At 45.6% G+C, this 18,547-nt stretch overlaps 2 protein-coding genes across 3 annotated transcripts; one reads left to right on the top strand and one right to left on the bottom strand.

Moving 5' to 3' along the window:
- Window positions 1-1,975: 1,975 nt before the first annotated feature.
- Window positions 1,976-12,228, bottom strand: Cd3g (CD3g molecule). Of its 2 annotated transcripts, none has more exons than XM_021226750.2 (6): window positions 12,080-12,228; window positions 6,553-6,780; window positions 5,719-5,850; window positions 3,586-3,629; window positions 3,115-3,197; window positions 1,976-2,281 (listed from the first exon to the last, which is right to left on the bottom strand). In XM_021226750.2, exons 1-5 carry the CDS (start codon window positions 12,132-12,134, stop codon window positions 3,132-3,134), a joined length of 525 nt encoding a protein of 174 aa, XP_021082409.1. In that variant the 5' UTR covers window positions 12,135-12,228; the 3' UTR covers window positions 1,976-2,281; window positions 3,115-3,131. The 2 variants fall into 2 exon arrangements, with proteins under 2 accessions (XP_021082409.1, XP_005069330.1); XM_005069273.4 differs by having other exon boundaries at window positions 3,111-3,197.
- Window positions 12,229-13,489: 1,261 nt separating this feature from the next.
- Cd3d (CD3d molecule) lies at window positions 13,490-18,323 on the top strand. The gene is given in 5 exon segments (NM_001281420.1): window positions 13,490-13,559; window positions 16,944-17,162; window positions 17,554-17,685; window positions 17,976-18,019; window positions 18,206-18,323. Coding segments are annotated over 5 exon segments (516 nt in total). The 5' UTR covers window positions 13,490-13,504; the 3' UTR covers window positions 18,272-18,323.
- The last annotated feature ends 224 nt before the right edge of the window (window positions 18,324-18,547 follow it).

Here is an 18,547-nt window from a genome sequence, read left to right on the forward strand (position 1 = left end):
CTTGAACACAGAGGTCCAGAGTCTGAGAGAGCTGCCACCAGATGAGGTTGGTGAGCATTGCATCGGGGAAGATGCCACTGCAGGAGCAGGAACAGATGGTCGTGCTTCAATGCTGGTAGGTAGGCAGCAACATGGGCAAAATTTCATTTTGCTAATGGGGGTGCTTCCTTTGTTCTTCATGCTTAACTGTTTTCTCAAGACTGTGGGGTCTCACAGAGGGACTGTGCAAACCTCATGGTGAGAAGAGTTCCCTACCCATGGGCTGGAGGAGTTTATATGCATCTAGTCCTCTGCCGGTCTTGTGACAACTTAAGGTTTTACCTAGGGGCTACACGTATATCCCTGTCACCTCTTATTATTGGAGATGAGTGCCTGTTCAGGTGAAACCTTAAGTTGGGGCTCAATCAGACCCTGTAGCCACAGAGCTGTAGGACCATTACAAGCATTCACCATTCGTTCAGAGATTATACATTCTCATTCTAGATTCTCAGTCTGTCTGTTTCCCTGGAGACCTATCTAACTTTTTTTATCGACCAGTGCCACCTCAGTATCCCATCAAGGCTATGAATGCAAAACCTGTGGGGGATTAACCCCATGCCGGCTTTCCTGCCCATTTCCCCCGGGTCTGGCCATCCTGCCTAATCCCACCTTCTTCCACTCGGAGACTCCAGCTCTGGGTCTCACAGTCCTCTTGGCCACTAGAAAGGGCTCCTGGAATCTTGCATGCTTCCCAGTCCCAGAGACCTTTGGCAGCCTGAGAGATCCAAGAGCGACAGCTTTCAGGACCAACTGGGGACAAGGTGAAGGAGATCTCACTGGGTGGGGGCAATCCAGAAATGCTGATATCTTTGTGGGATAAGCACCACAACAGCAATGAGAGCAGAGTGGAAGAGAGGACGTCTCTTCAAAGGCCTTGATCCTGGGTCCCCGCTTGTATTCTCATTTTATATTTAAGACTACAAAGTGGGATGAGCACGCAAGCATCCTTTTACAGAAGCGTACGTGGCAGCCAGCAGGTTCAGGGCAACCACTCATTATTTGGTTATTTCTCCATGCCGTTCTATCCCATGCTTGGCAAATAGGCAGTGCAAGTAGCACTGTAAGCAAGTCACTAAACAAATCAATAGTCAATAATTGTCTGTTTCTGCCTTATTCTGCTTCATAATCTTTAGGTTGGATTGGGAGAAAATGTAAGATATATAGTAGTTGTCACTGTTGTGAAGAACAGGGAAGGGAGAATGAAGTGTACCTAAGAACTGTTCTTACATGCTTAGAGTATACCTGAGAACATGTGCAAAACCTCACTTGCTGCCGGGCGGTGGTGGCGCACACCTTTAATCCCAGCACTCGGGAGGCAGAGGCAGGCGGGTCTCTGTGAGTTCGAGGCCGGGCTGGACCGACAGCCTTCAAAACAACACAGAGAAACCCTGTCTCGTAAAACAAAACAAAAAACAAAATAAACAAACAAAAACTCACTTGCCTGTGGCTGGGGATCCAGGTGGGAGGAGACCTTCCACTTCATACTACATGTGTAATTCAGAGTTAGGATGATTATTATGTTTTTGTTTATTGTTAATATAGAGTGTGTGATATGTATGGATAGGGATGTGTATGGTCCGCATGAGAACAACATGGTGGAGTAGGCTCTCTTTTTTGACTTTTTTTTTTCTTTTCTTTTTTTTTTATGAGACAGGGTTTCTCTGCATTGTTTTGGAGGCTGTCGGTCCAGCCTGGCTTCAAACTCACAGAGATCATCCTGCCTCTGCCTCCCGAGTGCTGGGATTAAAGGCGTGTGCCACCACCGCCCGGCTTCTTTTTTGACTTTTTGGAAGGTCCAGTTCAGGTCTACAGGCTTGTGTGGCAAACACTTTTACCTGATGAGCCACTCCACTGCCATATTGATCTACTGAATTATGAACAGTATAAGAACCTGATGAATGTTGAAAAGAAGAAAACGTCTGTTTGGACAGAGAGGTGGGTTATACTTGCTCTTTTAATTTTGTCTTTTACAATTTTCCCCAATAGATGGCGCTCTGCAAACACTACACTGTGCTTGTACTTCCTTCACTGTTTTTTGGGGGTCTGGGGAGAGGGTGCTGGGAATCTAACACAGAGACTTAAGCAAACTCGACAAGTGCTCTATTACTGAGTTACGCTGCCAGCTTCCCCAAGCTTGGACTTTTATTTTATTTTGAGAAAACCCCACGCTTTCTCTGACGGTTCTCCCTCCCTGCCACAACACATTGCTCTGATCCTGGATACTGGATGCAAGGGACAACACCTGGAATGAGAAAGAAAATTTGCACTTGGTCAGAAAACCAGTTGGTGTTTTCCTGATTGACACTTGTGAAGGGTTGATTGAATCAGAACTTCTGATTGGCTGTGAGGTTGATTAAAAAAGTTAATAAAAGTTTTCAGGTGTTTCTTTTTTCCTCTCCCTCCATCCCCTTCTCCTGATTTTTTATTTTTCTCCTCTCTCTCTCTCTCTCTCTCTCTCTCTCTCTCTCTCTCTCTCTCTCTCTCTCTCTCTCTCTCTCTCTCTCTCTGTCTCTCTCCTCCCCCACTCCCCCAAGCAAGATAGCCAGGAACTCACAGAACCGCCTCTGGACTGGGGATTAAAGGCATGCTCCGTTATGCTCAGTTTGGTCTTTAGGTCTTGATGGTAGTTTTGACTTAGAGGGGTCACTGGTTAGTGTCTAACACATTTTTGCTCATCACATGGAGGGTGTGTGTGTGTGTGTGTGTGTGTGTGTGTGTGTGTGTGTGTTGTGAGTGAGTGCCACCAGGCACATAGAGACCAAGGATGTTGCTGTAATGGCCAGGAAGTCCCTTATCACAAAGAACAACTGTGGATGTTCAAAGAACTTAATGAGGTTAAGATTAATGTTCAGCATCTCTGTGGCTTGAGGTTCTGTTCTCAGGATTTACAGATGCTCATAGCATCCATGTATTCAATCGGTCCTGGTACCAGTGACTTTAGAAAAGAGACTCCGCAGTCAACTCTCTGCACCCCACTTCTCATCCTTATTGGAAAAAGAGATTGGGCAGCAGCTAGGAAGCATGCAGATCATGCAGAGGCACAGCCCCGGGATGAATGGTGAAGAACTCACCTACTTTGAGTCGTGTTGAGCTCACTTCCTCCTCAGTGGAATTCCTTGGAGATGGCTATATTGGTCGTCATCCCGATCCTTGAGGGGCTGAATAGGACAGCAGCAGCATCAACTCATGTTTCTATACTTTGTTAACTAATGTGAAGCGCATTCATCACATATTTTTGTGAACAAAACTTTGGTTGCTTCACAGCCCTGGGAGCCAAAAGAGAAGGAGGAGAGGGAGGGTCCCTCTGGAGTTTCTGTGTGTCTTTCTCAGTCAGTGTGTTCAGCTTTTTCTCACCAGATCCTACCTCGGTCTCTCTTAGTCTTTTCCTTTATGTTTACTGTGCTATCCAATGCAGCAACCATTCCATTATGGGGCATGCCATAAGTGACTCTTTATCCCTACAGTAACTTCCAGAGAACTTGCCAGAGCACTGAAGGTCCACCCCAACCAACTGTAGCACTGTTTTTCTCATCCCTGGTTCTTTACCTGGTAGAGCTGTTCATTAGGCAACAGAGTCTGCTTGTCTGAGGCTGCACAAAAAATAGACAAAATACACATTCAAAGACAGAATGATAATATATTGAATTATGCACACAGTGGAATTCTAAGTAGTGTAAGAATTGTCTGCACGTAAGAATAGGAATCGTTCTCAAAAGCACATAGTTGAGCAAAAGAGGCTACACACAGGGGTGTGTACCGCACAGGTTCATTTCCACAAAAAACTAGAGAAAAGCAAAACATCTCTGTGGTTGGAGGTCAGAGGTCAGGATAGTGTTCATGCTTAGGGACAGGTAGTGGCTGGAAGTGACCTTCAGTGGGTTTTTATGGAGGTAATACTGTTTCTCAAACTGGGTGCCAGATGCACCCATATGTTTGTTTTGTTAGTTTTATTTTAGCAGTATTCTTGTGATTCATTTTTTGTGTATATCCAGTTTTACTTCAATAAAACTCTTCTTGGGGGCTTGGGAATGCAGATCAGTTGGTTGAGTGCTTAGCATGTATGAGGTCATGAGTTTGTTTCCAACACTGCATGTACAGGGTGTTGCAGCATTTACTTGTGATCCCAACACTTGGAAGGCAGAAGCAGGTGAATCAGAAGCACAAGGTACAGTTACATAAGATTTTTTTAAAAGAATGTTTTCTTTCCTTTCTTCTTTCTTTCTTCAGAGCAGGATCTCACAATGTAACTCTGACTGGCCTGGGACTCTCTATGTAGACCAGGATAGCCTCAAGCTTGAGGTGATACTCCTGTCTCAGCTTCCTCAGTGCTAGGATTACAGATGTGAGACACTACACTTGGCTTCAAAAAATAATTTTGTTTTTTGAGACAGGGACTCACTATGTAACCCTTAGCTGGCCTGGAACTTGATATATAGACGCTGGCCTTAAATCCACAGAGATCCACATGCCTCTGCCTCTGGAGTGCTGGGGTTAAAGGCATATATGCCATTATGCCTGTCTTCGGTAAAGTATTAAAACACAGAGAGAGATCAAGCATGGCAACTTGTGCCTGTAATCTCACTCCTTGGGAAAAACAGCAGGGATTTGAGTTACATAATGAGTTCCAGTTAGGGCTACCTTATAAAACCCTGTCTCAATAAAACAACAACAACAATAGGAGGAGGAGAAGGAGGAGGAGGAGGAGGAAAGGGAGGAGGAAGATATTTAAGAAAGGAAGAAAGGAAGGAAGGAAGAGAGAAAGGAAGGAAAGAAAGAAGGAAGGAAGGAAAGAAAGAAGGAAGGAAGGAAAAGAAAAAGAGGTCAGATTAGGCTAGTCAAATATTCAGATATGCTGGGATAATAAGAAATGTCTTTTTTTCCTGCCTCACAGAAACATAGGGTCATCAATTATGAACATTAGTAATATACATCAACTCAGTCTCCCTGATGGGTCTGTTTTGATAAGAAGGAAGCCAAGGTTCTTTAGTTGGTCCCGTTTTTCAACTCAAGACAGTCTTTTACTTCTTTCTAGGAATGATCTCAGGCATCACACAAGCCACATAAGTGTTTTACACAAAGCTACAGCCCCCCATTATTTATTTATGTGGATTTTTTTTAGATAGGGTCTCAGGTAGCCTAGACTGTCCTATGTAGCTTTGAATGACCTTGACCTTCGGATTCTCTTATCTGTACCTTCTAAATACTGGTATTACGGGCTTGGGTCACCATACTCAGTTTTATTCCATGCTAGGGACTGAATCAATTCAGAGCTTGAAGCAAGCTAAGCAGGTGCTCTAGTAGCTGAGCCACATCTCCAGTTGCCTCTTCATTTTGAGACAGGGTCTTATGTAGACAAGGTTGGTTTCACACTCTCTATGTAGCTGAAAATGACCTTGAACTTCTGATTTTCTAGCCTCCATCTCCTGAGTGGTGGGATTATAGGCATATGCTACCACATCTGGTTTGTGTGTTCTGGGGATTGAACCTTAGGCATTGTGCAAACCAGGTAAGCAGTCTACTAACTGAAGTATATCTCCAGCCCTTTACAAATTTTATTTTAAGACAAGGCATTTCTCTGTTGCCTTGGCAGGCCTTGAACTCAGGGCCCTCCAGCCTCAGCTTCTGAAGTATCTAGGATTACAAGCATGTACCTCCACATCTAGCTTTTTTTTTATTTACCTCTTGACTGTCGAACTCCATCCTGCCCAGCAATTAAGTATACACCAACAGCAAGGAAGAAAATGCTGATGATTTCCGCGAAGATAAAACCGCATATGGTGCCTATATTTATCTCAATGCAGTTCTCACACACTGTGGGGAACAAGATACAGGAAGTGATAGACAGCTTTAGGATGTAAGGCATTCTTGCATTTTCCCTTCCTTTCTCCCACTCATCAGCACCACTGCCGTTGCCCTGGGCAGCAGGCTTCTCCCTCTATGTGTGGTATGGCAACAGAGGATCCTTGCCCCAAGAACTGTTGCTTCCCAATGTTCCTCTGTGAGAAGTCCCAGGGAAGCCTAAACAGTCCTATAATCAAGAACTAGGTGGGCCGGGCGGTGGTGGCGCACACCTTTAATCCCAGCACTCGGGAGGCAGAGGCAGGCGGGTCTCTGTGAGTTCGAGGCCGGGCTGGACCGACAGCCTCCAAAACAATACAGAGAAACCCTGTCTCGTAAAAACCAAAAAAAAAAAAACTAGGTGAAGAAGAGGAAAGATCTAGTCTCGAGTCTCAACAACCCTGCTCTCCAATCCCGGATCCCCTCCTAACTGATTTATTTGATGAACTGCTCAGTCCACGATGAGCACCCAAAGGTTGAGCAGTTTGTACAGGGCTATACTTTCTCAGGAAGTGTTGCTATAAAGAGTAGTAACCCCACGCAAAGAGAACTAGCTATGATTATTACCATAAATCACTGTTTAGCAACTGTTAACCACCACATCCTAGATGGTAAGCCCACTAGAACAGTAAGCACTGCTGAATTCCCAACAACCATTGTGAAAGTGTTACATACTTCTGTAATACAGTTGGAGTGTCTTTGATTTGTCCTTTGCTCCTTGACACCAATAAGTGCCTCGAGGGTCTTTGGCAATACTTCCGAGATTCCACGTGTTTTTAGTTGTGTTGTAGGGACTGATTGTGCTCCCGTCTTTAGACCACATGATAGCCATGTCTTTCAAGTCACATGTCAGAAGTACGGGACCATCTCCTCGATTGTCATCCAATTTTATCAAGTGGCTTTCTGGGAAGGCAAAAGTGGTGGCTCTGTTAAGGGTCTTTATGATTGCACCAGAAGACATTAGAGCACTCTCCATGGTTATGGTGCATGCAAATCACATACAGATCATGTTAGAATTCAGGTCTCATTTAGAAGTTATGGGGAGGTGAGATCCATTACTAACATGCTCCTAGATGATGCTAATGCTGCTGGTTCAGTCATATTTTAAGGCATTCGTCGTTACTAGGATCCTGTTTCTACTGCAAGAACAAGACAATTCATTACTTAGGTCTAAGAAAGTTGCCCAGGATGGGTCCTGGTGGGACATTGATTGATAATGAAAATGCCAGCTCTCTGACTCTTACCACCTCATCTTTTCAAAATAGTTCCCTTTCTTTCTCTCTCTCTCTCTCTTTTTTCGAGACAGGGTTTCTCTGTATTGTTTTGGAGGCTGTCCTGGAACTTGCTTGGTAGACCAGGCTGGTCTCAAATTCACAGAGATCTGCCTGCCTCTGCCTCCCTAGTGCTGGGATTAAAGGCATGAGCCACCAATGCCCGGTTCAAAATAGTTCCCTTTCTAAATTATGATACTATTTGTTTTAAAAAAATGTGTGTGTGTGTGTGTGTGTGTGTGTGTGTGTGTGTGTGTGTGTACTCACAGAGGCCAGGAGAGGGTGTTGTGTATCTTGAAGTTACAGACAGTTATGAGACATCCCATGTGAGTACTAGAAACTGAATTTAGGTTCCCTGGAAGAGTAGGACGTGCTTTTGAATGCTGAGCTATTTCCTTAGCCATTGAGACTACTGTTGTAGGAAGCCATATTTCTATGCAGTTCCTCAGGATTTGAGAATAGAGAGAAGCCATTTCTCTTACCTTTTTTTGACTGGGCCACAGTACCCAGAAAGATAAAAGGAAGATAAAGAATCAGTTGGGCATGGGCTTGTTATGATGGGCCAAAATATTTGCATGATCATTTGAGGGTAAGATCAAAAGAGATACTAGTCCATAGCAATGGATGTATCTGTGTTTTCTTTCCTGGATATAGCCTAAATCACCAAACTGAATTAAACATTACTGTGTTTTGTCTTGACCCTACCTTTCTGGGTAGAACTTGCTTTCTTCCTCTAATATTTTACCTTATTTTTAGTTATGTGTATCTGTGTATGGACATCAGAACAAATTCATGTGTCCATAAGAGCTCAGCTGTTTGCAGAGGCCACAGGCATCAGATCCCTGGAGCTGGAGTTATAGCTGTGAGCTGCCTGGTGTAGATACTGTGAACCAAACTCTGGTCCTCTGCAAGAGTAACATGCTCTTAACTGCTTAGCCATCTCTCCAGCCCCTCTTGGTGGGAGTTTCTAAATCTTTGGGATTTCTTGAGTGATGAGTGTGCCTTTGTTGTTCATGGTAGACTCATGGTAGACTTTATGCTAAGGAGATGATTTGAGATGGGGCTGATTATATTTTACCATCTAGAAAATGAGGGTTTTGAAGCTGCAACTAACCCCAGTGCTTATACAAATGTATATGAAAGATAATAGGAGATTCCACAATGCAGTTTCTATGAGTTTGGTGTCTGCAATGGGGCTGAACTTTACAGTGATGCAGCTGTTTTGAGGCTACCCATAATCCTTCAATGAATCCCCAGCCCTTCCTCTGTAAATAAGCCGATTAAACTTATTTACTAAGTGGGACATCAGTGGAATTATTATTTTGTTCTGCATCAGTGTCCTACCTGAAGTGAATAGATTATTCATGTCTCTCCAGGAAAAAGTTAGCACAACAAATTGGTGCTCAAACATGGGCATGGTAGAACTAAAGGGCTTGAGAGGAATAATTTCCTGGTTCTTGCTATGAGTAGTAAGGTATGCAATGGAGCCGTCTGAAGCGGAACATCATGGGAGCAGTTCCAACATGGCTATCCCTTCCCCATGTAGAATGTAGTGATGTGCCTTTTTGCTATGGCGGCAGTCACGTGGGCCTTACTACAGGTAATAAGACATAATAACTAAGGCTGGACCATCAGAAAGTAGCCTGTCCATTGGGGATATCCTAGGGTGGCTGTCTCAAGAATTTAATAAAACTCAGCCAGGTGGCGGTGGTGGCTCACACCTGTAATCCTGACACTCTGTAGAGGCAGGTGGATCTCTGTGAGTTTGAAACCATCCAGGTCTACAGAGCAAGTTCCAAAACAATCAAGGCTACACAAAGAAATCCTGTCTCAAAAAACCCAAAAGAGTATCATAAAAATATGAGAAAGGTGTGGTGGTGCACACCTTTAATCTCAGTCTTTGGGAGGCAAGGTGAACAGATCTTTGAAGTCTACACATTAGTTAGTTCCAGGGTAGCCAGGATACATAGTGATACCCTGTCTCAAAATAGTGAGGGGGAAGGAGGCAAAAGGAGAGCAGAGAAGTGGAGAGGAGAGGAGAAGAAAAGAGAAATAATTGATTCTGCTAAAAAAAAGCTTAGTAGAGGAAATGACATTTGGCTTACACTGAAGAACAAGTAAAAGATCACCAGATAGGGAAGGGCATTTTAGGTAGGAAAACAGTCAATTAAAGATACAGATAGGGAAGAGGATAGGGAAGTGATGGGGGAGCCAGTCATTAGTCCAAGCATACCAGAAGCTGTTGGAAGTATCAGTCGCCTTATAACTTCTGCAGACTGACGCTGTGTATGAATGACACCAGCACACCGCCTTCATGGGAGGAGCTTAATTTGCCAGATCCATGGTTATGGGGGTGAGTGGGATAAATGGACACAACAGTTAAATATATGATTATTATAAAGGTGTATTTTATATGCATGAGTGGTTTTCTTGATGTGTATATGTGTGCTGTGTGCATGACTGGCGCTGGTGGAAGCCAGAAGAGAACATCCCAATCTGGAGTTGCAGACAGTTGTGAGTCATCTTGTGGGTGCTGGAAATTGAACCCCAGTCCTCTGCAAGAGTAGTAAGTGTGCTCTTAAGCACTGAGCCATCTCTATGGCACCTAAAAAATATTTTCACTAGCCTAATCACCTGGCTATCGTAGGAGAGCAAGGAGACTCTTCCTTCTACTCAGAGTCAACAGGAAAGGAGATGGCAGTGACTGCTGACATTGTTGACATCTGCCTATCTGAGTGTGGTCTCTTGAGACTCAAGAGCCCACGTAGCCAAATATCCAGTTGGCTGGTGTGAGACTTGAGTTCAGAAGACTTACTGGCGGCTGAGCTGGACTCGGGGCTTAGCTTTTCTGTTGCTCAATCTGGTATTCTTTCCAGAAGCCTCCCCATGCCTTACAGGATCGCCCTTTAGCCTGTGTGGTCTGCGGCTTACTCCATCTTCTCCCAGAAAGGCTCCCCAACTCTCACCATCTTCTCCAAGTCTCCCACTCTGCTGTCATCTGCATAGTGTCACCACAGTGACACTGCCTCCCCTCCCTGTTTGAAAGCAGCGGGGCTGGTGTGGCCTTGTCTGGCTTCCTGTCTGGCCAAGGCAAGCCTTCTGCACCTGCTTTCTGTTACTCTCGCTCAAACTGTTGCCTCTTCTGTGTGCCCTTGACTCTGCCCTCCAGTCCATCTCTCTGACATCTATTCTAGATACGCATCACCATCTCCTTTAACTAAAAAAATGTGTTCACCCATTTAATTCCTTTTTTTTTTCTGGAGACAGGATTTCTCTGTGTAGCCTGGCTGCCCTGGAACTCACTCTGTAGATCAGGCTGGCCTCGAACTCACAGAGATCTACCTGCCTCTGCCTCCGGAGTGTTGGGATTAAAGGTGTGCGCCACCAACGCCTGGCTACCTTGCCACTTTTTATCACCCACCCTCCACATTTTTTCCTAACCAGTCTGGCATCCACTAACACCACTCTGCTGAACCGGTTCTAATCAGCCATGATCTTCATTTCACCAAATTCCACAAGTTTACAATTTAAATAAATTCTTATATTAGTGGATTATGTTCAACATTTTATGCTGTTTGTTGTTTTGATGCAGGGCTCATACAGTCTAGGCTGACCTAGAGTTTGCTATGTAGCCCAGGTTGTCCTGGAACTTCTGACTTTCCTACCTCTACCTCCAGAGCATTGAGTTTAGATGCTGCTACATCCAACAAATATTTTATACTCTTGGCTCCTCATAGCTCCATCCTCCATTCTGTGTTCTTGGCACACTACAAAAAAGTGTTATAGTTTTAACAATTATCAGGCCTTTAGCCGGATACGGTAGCTTATGCCTATAACACCAGCACTCAGGAGGCTGAGGTAAAAGGATTGCATATGAGTGGCAGGCTAACCTGAGCTACATAGTAAGACCCTGTTAAAAAGGAAGGGAGGGAGGAACACTGTGACGGATCAGTAGGTAAAAGTGCTCACTGCTGAGCCTGGTGACCTGAGTTTGATTCTCGCTCCACGTACTGAAAAGAGAGAGCCATTTCCTTCAGGGTGTCTTCTGACCTCCATATATGTACCATGGCATGCGTACAGCCTCACACACAAACACATAACAAACAACCACATGGACAAATCGGATAATTTTCATGACTTTAGCTTCCCCTAGGGTATGAAGGTATCAGCCTAATTCATCTACTTCCTGTTGGATATTTCACACAGGTAATCCCATGCTGCCCCTTGTACTCAGTGTGTCAGCAGTGAAAGCCCCCTCCATCGACACTCTTAACTCTTGAGAACAGAAGGTTTTTGTTCATCTTTTTATTCTCTGGCGTCTCACATGTCTGGATCTCGCCGTGCTTGCTGATCAGTTAAATAGCTTTGTGGACAAATGTTCCATAGGTCACTGAACATACCTTTTTTCTCCCAGTTTCCTTGTCTGGGCTGTGGTGTGTGTGTGTGTGTGTGTGTGTGTGTGTGTGTGTGTGTGTGTGTGTGTAATTTAATTGAGGCTGGCTGACCTGCTAGGAAGTCTTGGGATCCATCAGTCTCTGCCTTCCCAGCACTATGATGACAAGAGTGTGCTACCACCCCCTCATTGTTAGTGGGTCCTGGGGACTGAATTCACATTCCCATGCTTGCATGGTAAGCAAGCACCTTACTGGTCGAGTCATTACCCCAGCTGCACGGCCATTCTGAACTACATTCAAGCCTAAGATGGCGGCAGTGCAATCCTCTCTCTAACCAGTTTTAGCCCTCTGGTTCCCATGCATCTCTCCAGCAGAGAACAGCTGAAGGCTTCGGTTTTGCCTCTCCTTCTTTGAACTCTAAGATGACAGATGAAGTTGGCTAAGGTTAATCAGGATTCCAATAACCTTGCCTCCCTGGTCATGGCCTCGTCTCATGAGCCTTCCCCAGGCTGTCAGACCCTCAGAGTAAACTCTTACCTTGAAGAAGAAAGATCACCAGGATGAGGCTGATCAGTCCCTTCTTCTGCTCCATGTCAGTCTCTTTCCTCTCTAGTAGAAGTGTGGAAGTCCCTCAGCAGTCAGCTAGCCGGCCTGTGTAGCAGCTAGCCTGGCTCCGCCCAGCATCCTCTGAGCTGGGGCTCTGAGCAGAGCAGTGTCCCCACCCTCTACTTAAAATGTGGGCAGCAGGGGCCCCAGAAGGGATGCTGTTGCACAGGCATATTGCTTTTGTTGTTGTTAAGGCTTTCAGGATGGCAGGTAGCAGGGAGTAAGAGCGAGAGTTCTAGATTCCCATTGGAAACCCTTATACTTAGAACCTCTTTGCTTAATGGGTTGAGGACTGTCTGTAGCTATTACTAGGACTAGATTTGTTTGTCACTTGATCCCAGAACTCATGGATTTAGGTAGGATTTTAGGTGTGTAGGGCTGGAGTTTAGAATGGAAAAACATCTTAGTGTAGACCTTCATGAGCAATTTGAGAGCATCAAAGTGGTACCTACCTGAAAATAGGTAGGCCCATCCCACCAGGACAGCTAGCTTATTTTTTGGTGTACAGCCCTGGGCTATTTCCAGGCTTTAAGTCCATTGTCTCATTCGGCCAGTCAGTGGGTAATAAAAATTCACAGAACTTCTATATGACACCAGGCATGAAACAGTCCTGTCCCCCAGGAAGAGGACCTTCCGACTGTGGTAGTATGGAAAGTCTCAGATCCCCACAGTCTGTAGTAGAAAAAGTCTATTGTCTGCTGGGGAGACTCAATTCTTCAAGTGAGTGGGTTTATTGTTAAGGAGAATCTCACACTGAGAAGGCTTGGTGTGGCAGGAACCACGGAAACACCCCTCCTCTAATCCTTATAGTGACACCAAGGGGGACAAGCTCTGAAATACTCTGTGCTTGGTGCCGTGGGTACTACATGCTGGATCTAGGATTTGGATGTCTGGCTTAGGGGTTCTGAAGTCCATCTGGCTAGAAGCAGCTTAATGTGTTTCCTCAGACTGTCCGGTGAAGGGTCCTGAGACTGGCCGGAAATGAGTGGGAGGAACTGCTGATGCAGCTCATGTCATGGGGCTCATAGCTTCTCTCAATGGATCTGAAGAGGTAAACTTTCTTGTTTGTAAGTAAATGTAGTGGTGTTGTCGACAGGAAGCCTAAGCTTTCTTCCCTTACTCCCAAACTCTGCTCCAGAAAGAGCAGTTTGCACCTGTTTCCTTCTTACCATCCCCCCAGTCTACTCTTGCCTTGACAGCCTCCTATCATCAAAGGCAGAGAGGCAGATTTCTTCTAGTCCCTCCCCCACTCTTCCTGTTTCTTAATACCCATGAGTCCATTGGTGGAGGGTAGTGCTCACCCTGGGTGATCGTTCTGTGGCTTACCTCTATTTGGTGGATGAATTCTTCTGGAAGATGGAACATAGCGGGATTCTGGCTGGTCTGATACTGGCTGCTTTTCTCCCTCGAGGTAAGTGAGGCATCTTCAGCTGTGTGGAGGAAGGGACTTGAGAGGGACGTTACCACTGGAAGAAGTTCACTGGAAAGTGCATCTCAATGCTGGCTTTAGTTTACCAGGCAGGGGAAGGTCAGAAGGGCAGGGTTGGACTATAGGTGACAAGCATTTAGCTTTGACCTACTCCAGGCAAGGCTCACATTGGTCTTAATGGTATCTCCAAGGGCCTGAGACCAGACATCTGTAGGAAAAAGTTTCACATTGCATATGCCTGGGCCTAAGGCTGGTAATGGAAGAAGTTACACCCATTGCATCTTCTAAGGCAAATGGCCTCCTGGAATAGGATTCTTGGTCATTGGCCATCATTATGTGACCACTTGGAGCCCCAGATCAGAATTAAGAAGCAATCTTAGAAAAAAGTTAGCTTTATCTCAGTGCGAAGGACGGACAGGAAATATATTAAAATCAGCTCTTCTCAGTTTGTTCACTTTTAAAACAGAAAATTGGGCTGGGTAGATAGCTCATGGGTATATCTCTAATAGTTCAAGAGTACTAGCCAAACCACCCCCAAAGTAACCCTGGAAAGCTCACATCTCAAGAACTCAGCCGTCCCCAGGAAACTGGGTCAAAGGGTCACTCTAAAAGCTGTCCTGGCCACCAAAGCTTTCTCTGGAAATAACTCCAAAGAAGTTGTAAGAGGAGAAGGACTGTGTGCACTTATGTTTTCTCTAGCATGCTCATACCCATTCCTGCTTCAGAGACCGGAGGGGCAGCCATTTTGGAGCTCTGGAGGACGCTCTTGCATTCATACTGGCTGCTAAGCATGAAGCTCAAAGACACAAAAGCTCCATCTTTGCTGCTGCTGGCAGAAGACATGGCAGTGCCCTGTGGTTGTGAGATGTTCTTGGCTGTCTGGGAAGGGCCACTCTGCTCATCTCTGGCTCCTACACAACCCCAACAAGACTTGACCTATATGGAACCTCAGAAACTGACTTGATATGCTTCTTTTTTTTGTGTGTGGCCCTTTCTCCTTAAGCAAGTGTGGCACCGAGGTAGGCTAGAAAGACAGGGAAAATTATAGGGACACAGAAGGGAAAGGCACTTTCCTCCTAGAAACTAGTTGAAGCCTCTCACTTGCTGAGACTTGAGAATTGCAGCACAATGAACATTTGCTGTGAAGGTTGCCCATGTGCTATTCTTTTCCTATATAGGTATTTGGTACTAAAATAGCAACAAGAGTGTCTTAGTGCCTGGGTGTGTGTGACCTTGGGTAGGGCCTCACAAAAAAGACTACTTACTTTGTTTACAGTGAATATCTCCTGTCTTCTGGCATCCTCAGTTCTAGACTTTTATTCAATCAATTGTAGTCCTATCAGATGCCCATACCAACCACCCTGTGAATTCAATTAGGCTTCTTAACAACTCTGGATAAGAACTTCAAAATCCACCAAAACAGTGTATACGGTTGTTGTAAAGACATATGGTGCATCTCTCCTTGGGAAGCCTTCTGGAAAGCCTCTTTCTTTAACACTCATGTTTAAGATATACATATTTGGTAAATTACATTAGATAAACCCCAGTTTGTCTCATCCTAAAATTTTCTGTTGAAGGAGAAGATCGGGTTTTACTTGAGTTAAATTTCCTCAAAGACTAAAGGAACGCCTCAGGTTGCTGCAGGTGACAGTGCCTGTGCCTCTGTCCCAGTTGCCGCTGACAGTACTACTTTTTATTTATTTATTTGTTTGTTTATTTATTATTTATTTATTTAATTTTTTATGGGATCTCACTTAGCCCAGGTTGCCTTGGAACTCATTATATAGCCCAGGTTGGCCTTTGCTGTCTCAGGGGGCCTTCTCCTGTCTCAGTTTTTCAAGTGCTGAGATTACAGATGCAAGTCACCATGTCAATATATATATAAACATACACATATATATGTGTATATATATAGTACTGGAGATCTAATCTAGGATGTTATGCATGCCTCTGCATTGAGTTATGTTCTCAGCGAATCTTCTTACATAGGCTTTGCCCTGGGAAATCTGGATCACTGGGCTGGTAGTTCATATAGGTCCTCTCTGTCCCAGAGGTCAATGGCCCTGGAAAAGACTTTCATAGTGAGCATCTCATTACCCTGGCAGATCTCAGAGTGGAGAGGATGAGAAGTTGAAGTGAGAGAGTTGTTGGCTAGGAAGAGGAATTAGACGTCTTTAGTATAAAAGGCACAATCTCCGGGCTAAGAACTTCTGCTGCCTTCCCAGGTCTCTTGGGGAACCTGAACAGTCTAATTGGTGGTCTGAACCTATTTTCAGGAGGGTTCTTGGATCAACCCAGCTTCATGGTTTTCTCTTTTGCCCCCAAGTCACACAGGATATGTGTCCCAGTTTGAATTCTGCTGTAATAAAATACTTTGACCAAAGCCGGGCGTTGGTGGCGCACACCTTTAATCCCAGCACTCCGGAGGCAGAGGCAGGTGGAGCTCTGTGAGTTCGAGTCCAGGCGGATCTCTGTGAGTTCGAGTCCAGCCTGGTCTACAAAGCGAGTTCCAGGACAGCCTCCAAGACAATACAGAGAAACCCTGTCTCAAAAAACCAAAAAAAAAAAAAAAAACTGTGACCAAAAGCAATTTAAGGGAGGAAAGGATTTATTTGGCTTACAAGTTCAGGTCAGTCTATCTTTAAGGGCAGTCAGGGTAGACAGTCAAGTAGGAGCTTAAGGTAGAAGCCGTGGAAGAATGCTCTTTCTGGCTGCTTTGCTGACTTATGATTGTATGGCTAGCTTGCTTCTCTCCCTCCCTCCCTCCTACCCTCCCCTCTTCTCTCTTTCCTTCATTTTTTGAGACAGGGTTTCCCTGTGTAGCTTTGGAGCCTGTCCTGGAACTCGATCTGTAGACCAGGCTAGCCTCACACTAACAGAGATCTGCCTGCCTCTGTCTCCTGAAAGCTTGGATTAAAGACATGTGCCACCACCGCCCAGCTACAGCTAGCTTCCTTATACAGCCCAGACCCACCTGCCCAAGGAATTGTGCCACCCACAGTGGTCTGGACTCCCCTGCATCAGTAAGATAATCACGGCAATCCCTTATACTAGACATGTCCACAGGGCCAATCTGATGTAGGCAATCCTTCAATTAGAGACTCTTTTCAGGTGACTTTAGGCTGAGGTAAGCTGACAGTTACAGATAATTTGGACAATCTCTTCTGTTTAGATTACGACCTCATGTCCTCCATGGCCATACAGTTCCTGGAGAACTTCCTGAAGTCTTCCTTTGGTCCCTTCTGCCCCTTTCACTAGGAGTCATGTCCCTTACTACACAAATGGTCCATAAGTATGCACTGCAGCAGGATGGTGGATCAGCTGCGCACCAGAGAGCTGCTCTGATTGTGGTGTTTTCCCTCTTAGGGAGCTCCTACAAGATACCGGTGATTGAATATGAGGACCAAGTATTTGTGAGTTGCAATACCAGCATTGTGTATCTAGAGGGAACGGCGAAAGTATGGTTTACCAAAAATAAAACACTGAACTTGGGAAAAGGCATCCTGGACCCACGAGGGTTGTATAAGTGCACTGAGACAGAGGATTCAGCAAAGAAAGAGTCGACTGTACAAGTATATTACCGAAGTATGTGCTTCCTTGACCCACTGGGATGAAATTATGGGTCCACTAGATGTGAGAGCATTCTGGCTGAAAGTAGACTGTGGTGAACTCATTTATTCTCTAAACAAACCCAGGGACACTCGTGGTGGTCTGCATGAGATTTGTCAGGGGGAATTTGAATAAGACAGGCAGGAGGCAGGGGCTGGCTTGGAGAGGGGCTTAGTCTACTCCTCAGTTAAAGCCCCATGATGTTGGAGTTATGTCATGTTTCTCTTCAGCAATTCCTTGGGATGAGGGTGGGGATGGAAGCAGCAAGGTCATCACCATCTCACTGAATGTGAGTCTTGGAATGGGGAACCTAGGAGCGGAGACAGTTCCCTGACCTTGAAAACTTTCTTCCTCTTCTCCCCCACAGTGTGCCAGAACTGTGTGGAGCTGGACTCAGCCACCGTGGCTGGTGTCATCATCACTGACCTCATTGCCACTCTGCTCCTGGCTTTAGGAGTCTACTGCTTTGCAGGACATGAGACTGGGAGGCTCTCTGGGGGTCAGTAAAAGGGCTCTCTCTCTCTCTCTCTTTCTCTCTCTGTGTGTGTGTGTGTTTGTGCTCATGCACGATGCTATAAGCTCATGAACTGGTTGAAAGATGGGGCTGGTGGTAGGGTTGGCTTTATCTAGTCCCTAGGATTCACACCACAGGGTGCTGAAAGAGCATGTATGCCCATGATGCTCATGCAGACTTCTGAGTGCCTGGCTTCCGAGTCCCCTCTGCAGTGTTCACAGGTCTCGTTGTCTCCTCTTCCCCGGCTCCCAATGACCCTCTTCCCTTTCTTCTAGCTTCTAACATTCAAGCTCTGTTGAAGAACGAGCAGCTGTATCAGGTAAGCCCTGAGGGAGGAGTAAAGAATAGGGGAGGGGAGTGAGGATTAAGGGACCGGAAAGGAAGGGTATGAGATGTATGGAGAGTCCTGGGGGGCCAGTGGCTCATCCTTGTTTGTCTGGAGAAGTCAGGTGCGGGTGCTGGGAAGAGCTCAGATGCTGACTCGGTGTTGTGCTTCTCATCTCAGCCTCTCCGAGATCGTGACGATGCCCAGTACAGCCGTCTTGGAGGGAACTGGCCCCGGAGCAAATGATCCCAAGACCGGGACTTCTCGGAGTATCATTATCAAGTGTGCCTTCCCTCTGTGCTCAACCAATAAAGGTGTGTCCTAGCTTGGCTGGGATCTTGCCCACCTGTGGTCTCCATTCAACACTTTCCTCAGTCCCATGCAGGCAGTGCGACGGACAGCTTCTGATCTATCCTGTCCCACTGGTGTTTCTAACCCTGTGGGTTTCCTGTGGGGAGGGTCAGCCTAGCCACTCTCCTTCAGCTGCATGTTGGTTCCAGCCCCTATCATAACAACTCTTTG

This window comes from Mesocricetus auratus, unplaced genomic scaffold (genome assembly GCF_017639785.1).
Source record: "Mesocricetus auratus isolate SY011 unplaced genomic scaffold, BCM_Maur_2.0 Super-Scaffold_100022, whole genome shotgun sequence".
Taxonomy (NCBI): domain Eukaryota; kingdom Metazoa; phylum Chordata; class Mammalia; order Rodentia; family Cricetidae; genus Mesocricetus; species Mesocricetus auratus.